A 15,717-nucleotide genomic window follows, 5' to 3' on the forward strand; every position below is an offset into this window, starting at 1 on the left:
GTTCAGTCATTATTTTCAGTCTTTTATTTGGAAATCATGCCGTCATTTCAGCATTTAAAAAAACAACATTCCACATCATGTATTTTACAGCAATAATACTGAATATCAAATCACACGTCAGGCAGTCGGAGCAGCACTGCTTTACTGCCGAAGTCAAAAAGCTAAAGTTTTATATTTCCTGAGTTATCAGTTGGTCACCATTAGGGGCTCTGTGGGGGGTGTGGGGGTCTCAGACTTTCTGCCCTTCAATCAGAATCCTGTACAGTATCGGTTTCAGCAGAAAGTGCAAAAAAACAAATCAGAGAAAATCAAATTTTCTCCGTTAAACACAGTCAGTCAGTCAGCCGAGACGCTCCAGACAGCCGTCCTCGGTGATTAATCACAGGGTGTGGTTATGCGGAGTAACGAAGGTGTATAACCAGTCGTATGACAGACGGAGCTGCTGGCTGTAGTTCTCAGTATTCAGCTTCCACCACGTTCAGCTTTGAAGAGGGAAATGTGGCAGATCACAATGACTTGGCCGAAGTCGGCCTGTTCACCCGCTTTCAGTTGGAATTTGCCGTTCCACCTTAAATGGTGCAGGAGTTACACGCGTCAGGCTTGATGCCCTGGATGTAACTGCTACTGACGCTACTTAAGGTGGAACAGCAATTCCAGTAAGATCAGGATGCCGTCTTCAGACACATCTGACTCAGACGTGCGGTTTGCACTGAGCTGACTGGTGGGATACAAGCTTCCAAGCGTCCTGGCTGACTGACTGTGTGTATGAGCGGAGGGAACGTGGCTTCTGTGAACGATTGCAGTGAATGTGTCCGATCAGCTGAAACCCTGCAGCCGCTGGGGGGACGGAGGATGCGGGGTCAGGACTGCGCTCTGGTGTTGTTCAGCTGTGGTCGGTCCATGAACAGCACCCTGCCGTGCTCCGGCGCATTCTCCAGCTCCAGAACCGTGATGTTGTTGGGGACCGTGGGGCTGAGGAGGGACCCCGGCACATACAGGGTCTGCTGGGGGCCCCGCTGGGGCCAATACCGGCCCAGGTTCACCCCATTTATCCACACCTGACCCTGAGAGAGGGAGAGAGGGAGAGGTGTCAATGTGAGTGGGCGGGGCTAGTCTGCTGAATGCAGGGTGGGCGTGGCCACGCTGCTGTAGGTTTAATGGGTGGAGCTCACCTTGGTCCAGCCATTGAGTTTGATGAAGGTGTCCCAGGCCAGTCCTGTGGGCTGTAAGGTCCCTGAGTAAACGGCTGGTCCTCTCCCTCCCTCTGATTTGGGCTCAGGAGGGACGTCCACCCCCCCGGCCTGCGGCCAGCCGGTGGCTATCATCACATCGATGTCCAGAGAGAAGATCAGCCAATCAGTGAGCACGTCATTACCCAGGATCAGATTACCCAGCAGCCCCTGTCCAAAAACAACAGAACAGAGTAAATCTTCAGCTTCACTTCCTGCCCAGATATCCAGCTACGGCGGTTTAGCCCCACCCATTCAGCTACGGCGGTTTAGCCCCACCCGTTCAGCTACGGCGGTTTAGCCCCACCCGTTCAGCCACGGCGATTTAGCCCCACCCGTTCAGCCACGGCGGTTTAGCCCCACCCGTTCAGCCACGGCGGTTTAGCCCCACCCGTTCAGCCACGGCGGTTTAGCCCCACCCGTTCAGCCACGGCGGTTTAGCCCCACCCATTCAGCTACAGCGGTTCAGTGAAGGAAGTTTCCTATTAGGATCTCCTGCCTTGTAGTCGTTGATCTTGTTGCCGAAGTTGACCCTCCCCATGTTCTCCACCACCATGTCCAGCTGATCTCCTGCCCTGCCCGTAACGTTCATCACCAGCGTGACGTCCCTCTCCATCATGCCCTGATACACCTGCTCACACACAGAACTGTGGGTAATCATGCCAACAGAACTGTAACACCAACAGCATTGTGGGTAATGGCGCTCACCCCGTTTACGGACACGTATGCGCGGTCATGGATGCCGTTCATCGGAGAGATCAGAGGGGTCGGTTCTGGAAGGTTCCGGGGCAGAACAGTCCGGTACAGCATGAATCCATAATACTGCAAAAATATTCACACAGGAACTTATCTACTGCAATAATGTCTAGATAAGAAAGGTTCTAGATAAAACGCACTGATATACTGTAATGTGCAGACAAGATGGTTCTAGACAAGATAAACACAAACACCATAATAAAGCTCAGACAAAAAAATGATATACTGCAATGATGTTCAAACAAGAAAGGTTCTAGATAAAACAAACCTACTGCAATAATGTTCAGACAAGAAAGGTTCTAGATAAAATAAGCACTGATATACTGCAGTAAAATTCTGAGGATTTTACAGAGCTCAGTTCATTATTAATAATCTTACGTGTTTCATCTCCTCGAACGTGAGCGGATGGTGGGACTGGACGGGACCCTGTGGGCACAGCGTGTCCAGTAATCCACTGATGTTGCCCACCTACGACAGACAGAGGGGTACAGATTAAAGAGCCGGTGTGGTTCTCTACTGAAAATGTTTATGTGGTTTAATTTTACAAAAACAGCCATGATTCAGTTCTACATCACCACTTTACCTGCTACTGTGTCTTTAAGACTGATATATGTAAATGAGCTCTGGTTTGATGGGGGGGGCAGGGGCTAAACTGCTGTAGCTGAATGGGTGGGGCTAAACCACTGTAGCTGAATGGGTGGGGCTAAACCACTGTAGCTGAATGGGTGGAGCTAAACCGCTGTAGCTGAATGGGTGGAGCTAAACTGCTGTAGCTGAACGGTGAAGCTAAACCACTGTAGCTGAATGGGTGGAGCTAAACTGCTGTAGCTGAATGGGTGGAGCTAAACCGCTGTAGCTGAATGGGTGGGGCTACACTGCTCTAGGCTGGATGGGCGGGGCTGAAGTTGTGATCTGATCAGTATCGGGTGCTGAAGCTCCATCTAATCTCCGCTGTCTGATCACAGTGATTGGACCCATAAAGCTCCATATCCACTGACCTTCTTCAGCGTCACGAATCCATACGCCATCTTCGGCGAGGCTGGAGGCATCGGGCCCACCGGAACGTCCCGGAACTGAGACACAGCACACAGCGCTTTACATTTAATGAGAGTCATTTTGGTCGTTTTTCTTCTGTATTTGTTTTTTTCTCAGCCTTTCATCTTTTCATGATGGTTTTACACTATATTCTTCAAAAATACACGTTTAAAATCTGTCAGATCAAAACCCTGCAGCTCCATTTGTGATGTTTTTCCGTTTTTGCCATCATTTGAAAATCCCTGTTGTTCCTTACATTGTAAGTAAATTTCACAATGAGTGGACCAACAGAAACGGCCCAAAACGACCTGCAATAAATTCTGGTTCCACTGACTTCCGTTAAAAGGAGACCATGTTTTCTCCTTCTCCTGTAAAGCTCTCGTTTCTGAGATACGAGGTTTTGCTCTGACAGCAGTGATGTGCTCTCCTGCTGGCTGGGGCCAAATCCAACGTCCTGTAGGACCTCCCTGGTCAGAAGAATAGAAAGCGAGTCGGTCTCTTAGATCCATGGACTCAGGGCCGTGAGTCGAGCCCAGAGTCCGACCTAAACTGGATCAAACTGCTGATCTCGGACTGAGCTCTCAGACCCGCTGCCTTCAGTTTAACGATAAACCCTCAGGTTCTAACGTCCTTCGTATTTTTACTGTTTTCATGTTCTGTGTACTTCTGTTTAATTAGGTCATTTTCAAGCTGCAGGCCGTTTACTTTCCCCTCTGATGATCTTCTGTCTTTTATTTGTGTAAAATCACACTGACCTGCTGTATAAACAGGCAGTAAAGTCCTCAGACGTCTGGATCCATTCACCACCACTGTGAACAGCTCTGACTCAGTAAGTTTATCTAGAACAGAGCGTTTCACACCAAACCGCTCGGAACCGCTCTGATCTGCTCTGAACCGCTCTGACCCGCTCTGACCCGCTCTGATCCGCTCTGAACCGCTCTGACCCGCTCTGACCCGCTCTGATCCGCTCTGACCCGCTCTGATCCGCTCTGACCCGCTCTGACCCGCTCTGAACCGCTCTGATCCGCTCTGATCCGCTCTGACCCGCTCTGAACCGCTCTGACCCGCTCTGATCCGCTCTGATCCGCTCTGAACTGCTCTGATCCGCTCTGAACCGCTCTGATCCGCTCTGATCCGCTCTGAACTGCTCTGATCCGCTCTGATCCGCTCTGATCCGATCTGACCCGCTCTGATCCGCTCTGAACCGCTCTGAACCGCTCTGACCCGCTCTGAACCGCTCTGATCCGCTCTGAACCGCTCTGACCCGCTCTGCACCGCTCTGATCCGCTCTGATCCGCTCTGACCCGCTCTGACCCGCTCTGATCCGCTCTGAACTGCTCTGATCCGCTGTGACCCGCTCTGACCCGCTCTGACCCGCTCTGACCCGCTCTGACCTGCTCTGACCCGCTCTCTGATCTGGGTTTTTATTAAACACAGTCTATCAGCTCTCACTGGGAGCAGAATATTTTACTGCATCATATAAAGCAGCTGATCGCTCTTACGTGCTTAATGACGTCTCTGATGGCCAGGAGTTTGTCTGTTGGATCTCCAGCCTCTGACAGAGGAGCGTTGTAGTCGTAGCTGGTGACCACAGAGCGGAACCTGCTGTCATAATCAGCGCCTGGAGGGAACCGGTTAACAGACACCACATTAAAGCGATAGTTCAGCCCAAGCCCCCCAGTTTCCCCCCAGTCTCCCCCCCCCCATCTTGCCCCCCAGTCTTCCCCCTAGTCTTCCCCCTAGTCTTTCCCCCCCAGTCTTTCCCTCGCAGTCTTCCCCCTAGTCTTTCCCCCCCACTCTTCCCCAGAGATCAGGTTCTGCTTCAGCACTGGAGCTACAGGCTAACACAGCTAACAGGTAATGGAGGCTTATAACCACCAATTAGCATCGGTGCCTAAATCAGCTCAGTCGCCTCTGACGAGTTACAGAAACTGTAGGGTACCATCTGACAGCGGAACCTGGAGAACAATGAGCCTGAGGAACGTCTAAATGTTTTAAGGTGGGCCGTGTAAACTGTTTAAGGTGGACCGTGTAAACTGTTTAAGGTGGATCGTCTGAACTGTTTAAGGTGGATCGTCTGAACTGTTTAAGGTGGATCGTCTGAACTGTTTGAGGTGGATCGTCTGAACTGTTTAAGGTGGATCGTCTGAACTGTTTAAGGTGGATCGTCTGAACTGTTTGAGGTGGATCGTCTGAACTGTTTAAGGTGGACCGTGTAAACTGTTTAAGGTGGACCGTCTGAACTGTTTAAGGTGGATCGTCTGAACTGTTTAAGGTGGATCGTCTGAACTGTTTAAGGTGGATCGTCTAGGTGGAGCAGGAATCCAACCTCAGCTCTGTGTCTCCAACCGGGTGGAGCTGTTCAACCCTAACAGACTCTCTGACATGTGAGTTAATGAGCAAGAGTGGACAGAGCAGTGGAGTGGACAGAGCAGTGGACGCACCGTTCCAGTAGCCAAAGTTGGTTCCTCCTTCAAACATGTACCTGAGGAAAGAGAAACACAGCTGAGCTCAGTCCACAGAAGGTTTCTCAGAAGAGCTGAAGAGCTCCTGCTATGAAGCGCAGCTTCCCTCCACAGCGGCCTGGTTTTACTGATTATTTGTTTAGCTGGCTGTAAACTCTATTTCTTGTCATTTCAGTGTTGAAGGTGTGCTCACTAGCGCCCTCTATGTGCCCTTACTGCACTCATTCAGTTAGAGTATGTATTAATGTGTCTGAGCTGCTTCAGACGGAAACACTGGAGACTGAACTCATTAAAACCTGTGACATCATTTCACAGCTGCGCTACACACTGTCTGTCTGTCTGTCCATCTGTCTGTCTGTCTATCCATCTCTCTATATGTCTTTCTGTTCTTTTGTCTATCAGTCTAGCTGTTTATCTGTCTATGTCTGTCTATCTTTCTGTCTATCTATCCATCCATCTGTGTGTCTGTCCATCTGTCTGTCTGTTTATCTGTCTGTCTATCCATCTCTCTTTGTCTTTGTGTCTGTCTCTCAGTCTATCTATATAACTCTGTCTATCCATCTACCTGTGTGTCTCTCTATCCATCTATGTGTCTTTCTATTCTTCTGTCTGTCTCTCAGTCAGTCTAGCTGTTTATCCGTCTGTGTATCTATATATCTGTCTGTCTGTCTGTCTATCTATCATCTATCAGTCTATCCGTGTATCTGTCTGTACATTTGTCTGTATCCTCGTCTGTCCGTCATTCAGTCTCTCCGTCTTAGTGAGTTGTGAGACCCACATGTTGACGCTGGCTCCCAGACTCAGCATGTCCTCCAACATCCTGCTGACCTTCTGAGTCTCCACTGCAGCGTGTTTATCACCCCAGTGATCCAGCCAGCCGGTGTAGAACTCAGAGTTCACCTGGAACGCAGTGGAACATCGGAACATCGGAACGTTTACAGCTCACTCTGCTTCATTCGGTTCAGATTCATCCGTTAAACTGGTGATGGGATCCAGACGTGTGAGGAGTTTAATGCCTGTGTGGCACTTCTAACCTGCTAATTAGGCTATCATTAGCTTAGCTAACATGCTACAGCTCCAAACACCACAGAGCAGGTTCAGCTTCTCCTCGTCCGCCCCTGTAGATCCAGCTGCTCCGCTCGCTCAGATCCAACTCATACAAACCTGAGTCGCTGCCTTAGTTACAGCCGGAATCCAGCATGTGGTGGGCAGAGCTGCTAGCATGCTAGCTAATCTAAGGCCGAGCAGCTCCTCTCTCCTAGTTAGCAGCACTGTTTAGCATTTAGCAGCTGTTAGAACGACGTTTTGAGATGAGTGATATGTAGAACCAATCAGTAGAACCAACCTTCTGAATATGACTGCATCACTGCCTGATGACTGAGACGCTGTTTTATGAGAGTTTAGAGAACTTCAACTCCATTCATGGTGGAGGGAGACATGCAGGGCGCCGTGCGGCAAAATAGTCCCCAAAGAAAACTCATTATTCCAGATTTTCCACTGTTTTCCATCATCAACATTCCATATAAACTCAGAAGACTCGTGTAGGTTCTCTGGTGGTTCTGGATGGTAAATAAAGTGTCTATATCTGTGTTGTAGTCATGGCGACGCCTGGTTCCCATCACCACCACTGTAAAGATGTCTGAACCTCTCTGATTAAAGTGTGTGGACGGGACTCACCAGCGGCCCTTTGGGCTCGAACCTCCTCTGCCGTCTGAAGGCTGTGGTTATATTGGTGTCTGGGAGAAAAGAAGAGGGTATACAGTGAAAAAACAGCACAATTAAAACAGAGTTTAATTCAGAACATCTTCATATCTCTACACGAACTTTATAGAGGCTTTTCACGATTCTTTTACACTTTCTAAAGGGTGTAAGTAATGTTCAGTAATCACTGCAGCCCTGTCAGATTATTCTATCATTTCTGTATGGTTCATTTATGAAAGCACCAATATTCACAAACACAAAAGGCTCTGTGATTCATTTGTCCAGTGAAGTGACTGTGAACGCTCAGTGCCTCCTCAGTGCTGTTCAGGACACAGCGTCAGGCCTGATTACTGTTTGGAAAATGCTAATATCGGTTCTTGGGACCTCAGCAAAAGGTGAGAGAGGTGTCAGCAGTGTCCTCAGCCCAGGCTTAGTGTGTGAACCTGCTGGACTATTCATACGGAGCGTCCAGAGCGTCACAACTAAACAGACTGGTTAAAATGGAAAATATAACCGGGGAACAAAGCATTTCCCTGAATCCAGTCGGCTCGTTCTCCTTTTCCACACAGAGGGGTGTTTAACGGCTGTACTGTGGCATCAGTACAGTGGCAGATACATCTGATAATACTGAGTTCCTGTCAGACTTCACAGGTTTAGATCATTATAAATGACTATAAATAACTCAGCGATGTTACAGAGGAGACCATATTACTGACCTGTGCCGAAGTCTATGGTGGCGTAAAGCCCCTCCAGCGTTCCACAGACCAGCTCTTTATCCGTGTTTCCGTCTGTGGTGAACAGGACGACGTCCTCACCCAGGAAGAACCGGAACAGCGTCCGCAGGTGACGCAGGTAATTATAATCACACGCAAAGTAGCTGCCGTACTCGTTCTCCACCTGAGCACAACAACAGACGCACAACAACACAACAACAGATACAACAGACGCACAGCAGTCACAACAGACACAACAGTCACAACACACGCACAGCAGTCACAACAGACACAACAGTCACACACCAGTCACAACAGACACACATCAACAGACACAAATCAACAGACACACACAGCAACAGACACAACCAGTCACAACAGACACACCAACAGAAAATTACTCCCTTAAAGTCACTCTGAAATATAAACTGACCACCTTAATCTGATTAGTTTGTGTTCGTCGTCACACATTTTTGATATCCTTTCATGGAAACATCAATAAAATGATATTTCACCAACATAATCAGTGAGTTCAGAGCCTCACAACCCCCTCACAGGAGACTGCTCCCAGAAGGAGAGCAGGTTTATTTTCACCCCCCAGTCGAGACGTGGTTGGAGTCTGAAGTTTGTTTCCTGCCACCCCCTCATAGCAACTCATGAGGAGATCACATAACATCATTAGACACAACTGGACATCAGCAGGAACCAGCAGAACCTTTTAATGGGTTCTATTATTTCAGTGAGGTATAAAGCAGTGAGGAGCTCTCAGGCCCGAGAAGAGGTAGTGATTTCTGTTAAATGATAAAAATCCACGTCTGTAATGTAGTTCACTTTTATTTAATTGTGCTTGTTGTGTTTAAGTTCTTTGAGCACCGCAGTTCCGGTTAGTTGTTAGGAGTGTTCAACAGTGGTGGCAGCTCTATGAAGGGCTCTTTACTGAGAGAGGGACTGTAAAACTGAGACACACAAGCTCAGAGATCCTATAATGACTGTTATACACTTCAAATGTCTGTTCAATCTACAACGGCCAAAAAATGTTCAGGTGCACCACTGCTAGTTTTGCACTCACATAGTATTAGGAATCCCATAGGGGCAATAGCAGAAATGAGCATTATCATAGAGGAGAGGCCCAGCTCTACCAGCCACAGCTCTCCACTGGAAATAAGCTTCACTGCAGATTAGCAAAATCTTCAGACACCCAGCGTCTCGGCTGCCCGACTACGCTGGCGTAAACTGTGGGAATCAGATTTTCCACTGAACTATCACTTTAAACCCCCAGCCCAGCTGGTTCCACTGCAGTCAGCGTGGTGTACCTGCACGCTGATGATGTTCCCTCCGTTCTGGTAGAGCCAAGGCCGAAGTTTAGTGAGCAGGACGGCCATCCAGTTACTGACGGCCTGCAGGTAATCTACAGCAGAAACTCAGAGTGAGAGCGAGCGAGGAGCCGGCTTAGCGGGCAGAGAGGAGGAGGGAGTACCTGAATCCGCAGAGCGCAGGATAATGTTGGGGTTGTGGAGCAGCCAGGCAGGCAGTCCGCCCTGCAGCACAGAGAGTAAACACTTATTTACAAACACAAACACAGCACTTATAACACATTATTACACCTCAGGTAATGACAGTAATCCACTCAGACGCTCAGCGTCAGTATGTAATCAGATACTGTAATGAGCTCGAAATCACACACACACACACAGCGAGGTCAGATATGAGGTCAGATAATCACACTCAGCACTAGCTCTGCTGGCCTTTAGCATATTATCATTTTTACCGTTCACTGCTGTCTGCAGTGTCTGGAGGAAACCCACATTTCACCAGGCACTTTCCATCAATACACAGGTTTTCATATTATTACTGTCTATATAACAACAATAATCATAATTATTATCCTCACTATTACTGCTACTCCACTACTACAAATCGACGGCTGATAACAGTAAATAATGTTCCGCAAATCACTCCTGTCCAAAAAGAGAATAAGGTCTCCAATGCGTGACCGTTAGTTTTCAGCATGTTTTGAGCTCATCAGCTGCTCTGATCCCACACAGACCGACACAGACCCACACAGACTCACACAGACTCACACAGACCCACACAGACTCACACACTCACACAGACTCACACACTCACACAGACGCACACAGACGCACACAGACTCACACAGAGCCACACAGACACACACAGATTCACACAGAGCCACACAGACTCACACAGACCCACACAGACTCACACAGACTCACACAGATTCACACAGAGCCACACAGACTCACACAGAGCCACACAGACTCACACACTCACACAGACTCACACACTCACACAGAGCCACACAGACTCACACAGAGCCACACAGACACACACAGACTCACGCAGAGCCACACAGAAACACACAGACTCACACAGAGCCACACAGACTCACGCAGAGCCACACAGACACACACAGACTCACACAGACCCACACAGACTCACACAGAGCCACACAGACTCACACAGAGCCACACAGACACACAGACTCACACAGAGCCACACAGACACACACAGACACACACAGAGCCACACAGACTCACACAGACACACACAGAGCCACACAGACTCTCACAGACGCACACAGACTCACACAGACACACACAGAGCCACACAGACTCACACAGACGCACACAGACTCAGACAGAGCCACACAGACTCACACAGACGCACACAGACTCACACAGAGCCACACAGACTCACACAGAGCCGCACAGACTCGCACAGACTCACACAGAGCCACACAGACTCACACAGAGCCACACAGACACACACAGACCCACACAGACCCACACAGATTCACAGACTCACACAGATTCACACAGAGCCACACAGACTCACACAGAGCCACACAGACTCACACACTCACACAGACTCACACACTCACACAGACGCACACAGACTCACACAGAGCCACACAGACTCACACAGAGCCACACAGACACACACAGACACACAGACTCACGCAGAGCCACACAGACACACACAGACTCACACAGAGCCACACAGACTCACACAGAGCCACACAGACCCACACAGACTCACGCAGAGCCACACAGACACACACAGACTCACACAGACCCACACAGACTCACACAGAGCCACACAGACTCACACAGAGCCACACAGACACACAGACTCACGCAGAGCCACACAGACACACACAGACTCACACAGACGCACACAGACTCACACAGAGCCACACAGACTCACACAGAGCCGCACAGACTCGCACAGACTCACACAGAGCCACACAGACTCACACAGAGCCACACAGACACACACAGACCCACACAGACCCACACAGATTCACACAGACTCACACAGATTCACACAGAGCCACACAGACTCACACAGAGCCACACAGACTCACACACTCACACAGACTCACACACTCACACAGACGCACACAGACTCACACAGAGCCACACAGACTCACACAGAGCCACACAGACACACACAGACACACAGACTCACGCAGAGCCACACAGACACACACAGACTCACACAGAGCCACACAGACTCACACAGAGCCACACAGACCCACACAGACTCACGCAGAGCCACACAGACACACACAGACTCACACAGACCCACACAGACTCACACAGAGCCACACAGACTCACACAGAGCCACACAGACACACAGACTCACGCAGAGCCACACAGACACACACAGACTCACACAGACACACACAGACTCACACAGAGCCACACAGACTCACACAGAGCCACACAGACCCACACAGACTCACGCAGAGCCACACAGACACACACAGACTCACACAGACGCACACAGACTCACACAGAGCCACACAGACTCACACAGACTCACACAGAGCCACACAGACTCACACAGACTCACACACTCACACAGACGCACACAGACTCACACAGAGCCACACAGACTCACGCAGAGCCACACAGAAACACAGACTCACACAGAGCCACACAGACTCCCGCAGAGCCACACAGACACACACAGACTCACACAGTGCCACACAGACTCACACAGAGCCACACAGACTCACACAGAGCCACACAGACACACACAGACTCACACAGACCCACACAGACTCACACAGACCCACACAGACTCACACAGACCCACACAAACTCACACAGACTCACACAGACACACACAGAGCCACACAGACTCACACAGACACACACAGACTCACACACTCACACAGACACACACAGAGCCACACAGACTCACACAGAGCCACACAGACTCACACAGACTCACACAGAGCCACACAGACCCACACAGACCCACACAAACTCACACAGACTCACACAGACACACACAGAGCCACACAGACTCACACAGACACACACAGACTCAGACAGAGCCACACAGACTCACACAGACGCACACAGACTCACACAGAGCCACACAGACCTACACAGAGCCACACAGACTCGCACAGACTCACACAGAGCCACACAGACTCACACAGAGCCACACAGACACACACAGACCCACACAGACACACACAGACCCACACAGACTCACACAGACCCACACAGACCCACAGACTCACACAGACCCACACAGACTCACAGATTCACACAGACTCACACAGATTCACACAGAGCCACACAGACTCACACAGAGCCACACAGACTCACACACTCACACAGACTCACACACTCACACAGACGCACACAGACGCACACAGACTCACACAGAGTCACACAGACTCACACAGAGCCACACAGACACACACAGGCACACAGACTCACGCAGAGCCACACAGACACACACAGACTCACACAGAGCCACACAGACTCACACAGAGCCACACAGACTCACGCAGAGCCACACAGACACACACAGACTCACACAGACCCACACAGACTCACACAGAGCCACACAGACTCACACAGAGCCACACAGACACACAGACTCACGCAGAGCCACACAGACACACACAGACTCACACAGACCCACACAGACTCACGCAGAGCCACACAGACACACACAGACTCACACAGACGCACACAGACTCACACAGAGCCACACAGACTCACACAGACTCACACAGAGCCACACAGACTCACACACTCACACAGACTCACACACTCACACAGACGCACACAGACGCACACAGACTCACACAGAGCCACACAGACTCACACAGAGCCACACAGACCCACACAGACCCACACAAACTCACACAGACTCACACAGAGCCACACAGACTTACACAGACTCACACAGACACACACAGACCCACACAGACTCACACACTCACACAGACACACACAGAGCCACACAGACGCACACAGACGCACACAGACTCACACAGAGCCACACAGACACACAGACTCACACAGAGCCACACAGACACACACAGACTCACACAGACTCACACAGAGCCACACAGACTCACACAGACCCACACAGACTCACACAGAGCCACACAGACCCACACAGACTCACACAGAGCAACACAGACCCACACAAACTCACACAGACTCACACAGACCCACACAGAGCCACACAGACTCACACAGAGCCACACAGACTCACACAGAGCCACACAGACCCACACAAACACACACAGACTCACACAGACTCACACAGAGCCACACAGACTCGCACAGACTCACACAGAGCCACACAGACTCACACAGAACCACACAGACACACACAGACCCACACAGACTCACACAGACACACACAGAACCACACAGACTCACACAGACCTACACAGACCCACAGACTCACACAGACCCACACAGACCCACAGACGCACACAGACGCACACAGACTCAGAATCAGAGGCTCACTCAGTCAGTCAGTCTGTCCATCATCAGACTGTCAGAGACTCAGTTGGTCAGTCAATGGCTCAATCTGTCTCTCCATGACTCAGTCAGAGGCTCACTCAGTCAGTCAGTCTGTCCATCATCAGTCTGTCAGAGACTCAGTTGGTCAGTCAATGGCTCAATCTGTCTCTCCATGACTCAGTCAGAGGCTCACTCTGTCAGTCAGTCTGTCAGTCTGTCAGAGACTCAGTTGGTCAGTCAATGGCTCAATCTGTTTTGTGACTCAGTCATAGGGCTCACTCTGTCCAGCAGTCCGTCTGTCAGTCAGTCTGCGTATGTTTATCTTTAGTAAAGTTCCCTCTTGGTGTCGACAGCAGATTGTGTGTAAATAATGATTTAGTTGAAGCTGATTCTGAGACTCACCATCTCCCACTCGGCGCAGATATACGGGCCTGGACGCAGGATGACCAGCAGACCCGTCTGATTGGCCAGATTCAGGAAATACTCCACATCCCTCTCTCCATCAAACTCATACACACCCTGAACCTGTTCATGGAAATTCCAGGGAACATACCTACATCACAGAGAGAGAGAGAGAGAGAGAGAGAGAGACAGAGAGAGAGAGAGAGAGAGAGAGAGAGAGAGAGAGAGAGAGAGGGAGAGAGAGAGAGAGAGGGAGAGAGACAGAGAGACGAGAGAGAGAGAGACAGAGAGAGAGAGAGAAAGTGAGAGAGAGAGAGAGGGAGAGAGACAGAGAGAGAGAGAGAAAGTGAGAGAGAGAGAGAGGGAGAGAGACAGAGAGAGAGAGAGAGAGAGAGAGAGAGAGAGAGTCAGAGAGAGAGAGAGAGAGAGAGAGATAGAGAGAGACAGAGAGAGGGAGAGAGACAGAGAGAGAGAGAGAGAGAGAGAGAGAGAGAGTCAGAGAGAGAGAGAGAGAGAGAGAGAGAGAGAGAGAGAGTCAGAGAGAGAGAGAGAGAGAGAGAGAGAGAGAGTCGAGTCTCTCCAGTGGGCTGTAATGTACAGTAACGGTGACCGAGCGCCGGCGTTTACGGTGATGATCTCTTACACCTGGACGGCGTTCAGTCCACTCATGTACATCTTGTTGAGCCGGTCTCTCCAGTAGCTGCGCGGGACTCTGGAGTAGTGGATGCTGCCGGAGACGTACTGAAAGGGTTCTCCATCCTTCAGGAAGCAGTTCCGCTCCGGATCGATGGAGAACGAGCGCTCGATCCCCTGTACACACACACACACACACACACACACACACACCACACACACACACAGACACACACACACACAGACACACACACAGACACACAACGTGCAGTGTTTGAGGAAAACGAGTAGAGAAGCTGAACAAAGCAGTGATTCAGGCGTGAGGCGGGTTCCCGCGTCTGTGTGAGGTGCTGCGGGTGTTTGAACAGTGTTTGACGGAACGTCACTGTAGAGCTGAAACTCTGATATAAGTTAAAGTGGTCAGTGTGCAGCTTGTACAGCAGTGCAGATTTACTGTCCTCTGAAAAGAACAACACACAGACATTAATGTCTGAATAGCTGGCAGCACAAGTGAGTCCACCTCACAGTGGACGTGTCCAGATTGTGCCCAGTCGTGTCGTCGTCCCTCCCTGGTGTCGTGTGCCTCGTTAGAGTTACAGGGTTCCAGGTGTGAACGGAGAGCAGGGCTGTTAAATTTGGTGTTTTGGGTTCAATTCGCTCAGACTGACCACTGGATAAAGACGTGGATGAGCCAGTTTGGTGTGGAAGAACTTGACTGGCCTGCACAGAGTCCTGACCTCAACCCCATAGAACCCCTTTGGGATGAATCAGAGTGGAGACTGTGAGCCAGGCCTTCTCGTCCAACATCAGTGTCTGACATCACAAATATGCTTCTGGAAGAACGGTCAAAAATTCCCATAAACACTCCTAACCCTTGTGGAAAGCCTTCCCAGAAGAGCTGAAGCTGTTATAGCTGCAAAGGGTGGGCCGACATCATATTAAACCCTATGGACTAAGAATGGGACGTCA

The 15,717-nt window shown here is 50.1% G+C and overlaps 1 protein-coding gene across 1 annotated transcript in view; it reads right to left on the reverse strand.

Moving 5' to 3' along the window:
- Position 1: 1 nt before the first annotated feature.
- Positions 2-15,717, reverse strand: part of glb1l (galactosidase, beta 1-like) — a 16,445-nt gene continuing 729 nt past the window's right edge. Inside the window, exons 2-16 of the mRNA XM_037538963.1 lie at positions 14,759-14,925; positions 14,116-14,266; positions 9,377-9,437; positions 9,213-9,307; positions 7,903-8,083; positions 7,163-7,221; positions 6,264-6,385; positions 5,465-5,505; positions 4,523-4,641; positions 2,984-3,058; positions 2,364-2,453; positions 1,938-2,051; positions 1,729-1,860; positions 1,173-1,400; positions 2-1,064 (exon numbers count right to left, since the gene is read on the reverse strand). Coding sequence (XP_037394860.1) covers positions 861-1,064; positions 1,173-1,400; positions 1,729-1,860; positions 1,938-2,051; positions 2,364-2,453; positions 2,984-3,058; positions 4,523-4,641; positions 5,465-5,505; positions 6,264-6,385; positions 7,163-7,221; positions 7,903-8,083; positions 9,213-9,307; positions 9,377-9,437; positions 14,116-14,266; positions 14,759-14,925 — 1,839 coding nt within the window. The 3' untranslated portion in view covers positions 2-860. The remainder of the gene's footprint in view (positions 1,065-1,172; positions 1,401-1,728; positions 1,861-1,937; positions 2,052-2,363; positions 2,454-2,983; positions 3,059-4,522; positions 4,642-5,464; positions 5,506-6,263; positions 6,386-7,162; positions 7,222-7,902; positions 8,084-9,212; positions 9,308-9,376; positions 9,438-14,115; positions 14,267-14,758; positions 14,926-15,717) is intronic.

This window comes from Pygocentrus nattereri, chromosome 6, assembly GCF_015220715.1.
Source record: "Pygocentrus nattereri isolate fPygNat1 chromosome 6, fPygNat1.pri, whole genome shotgun sequence".
Classification (NCBI taxonomy): domain Eukaryota; kingdom Metazoa; phylum Chordata; class Actinopteri; order Characiformes; family Serrasalmidae; genus Pygocentrus; species Pygocentrus nattereri.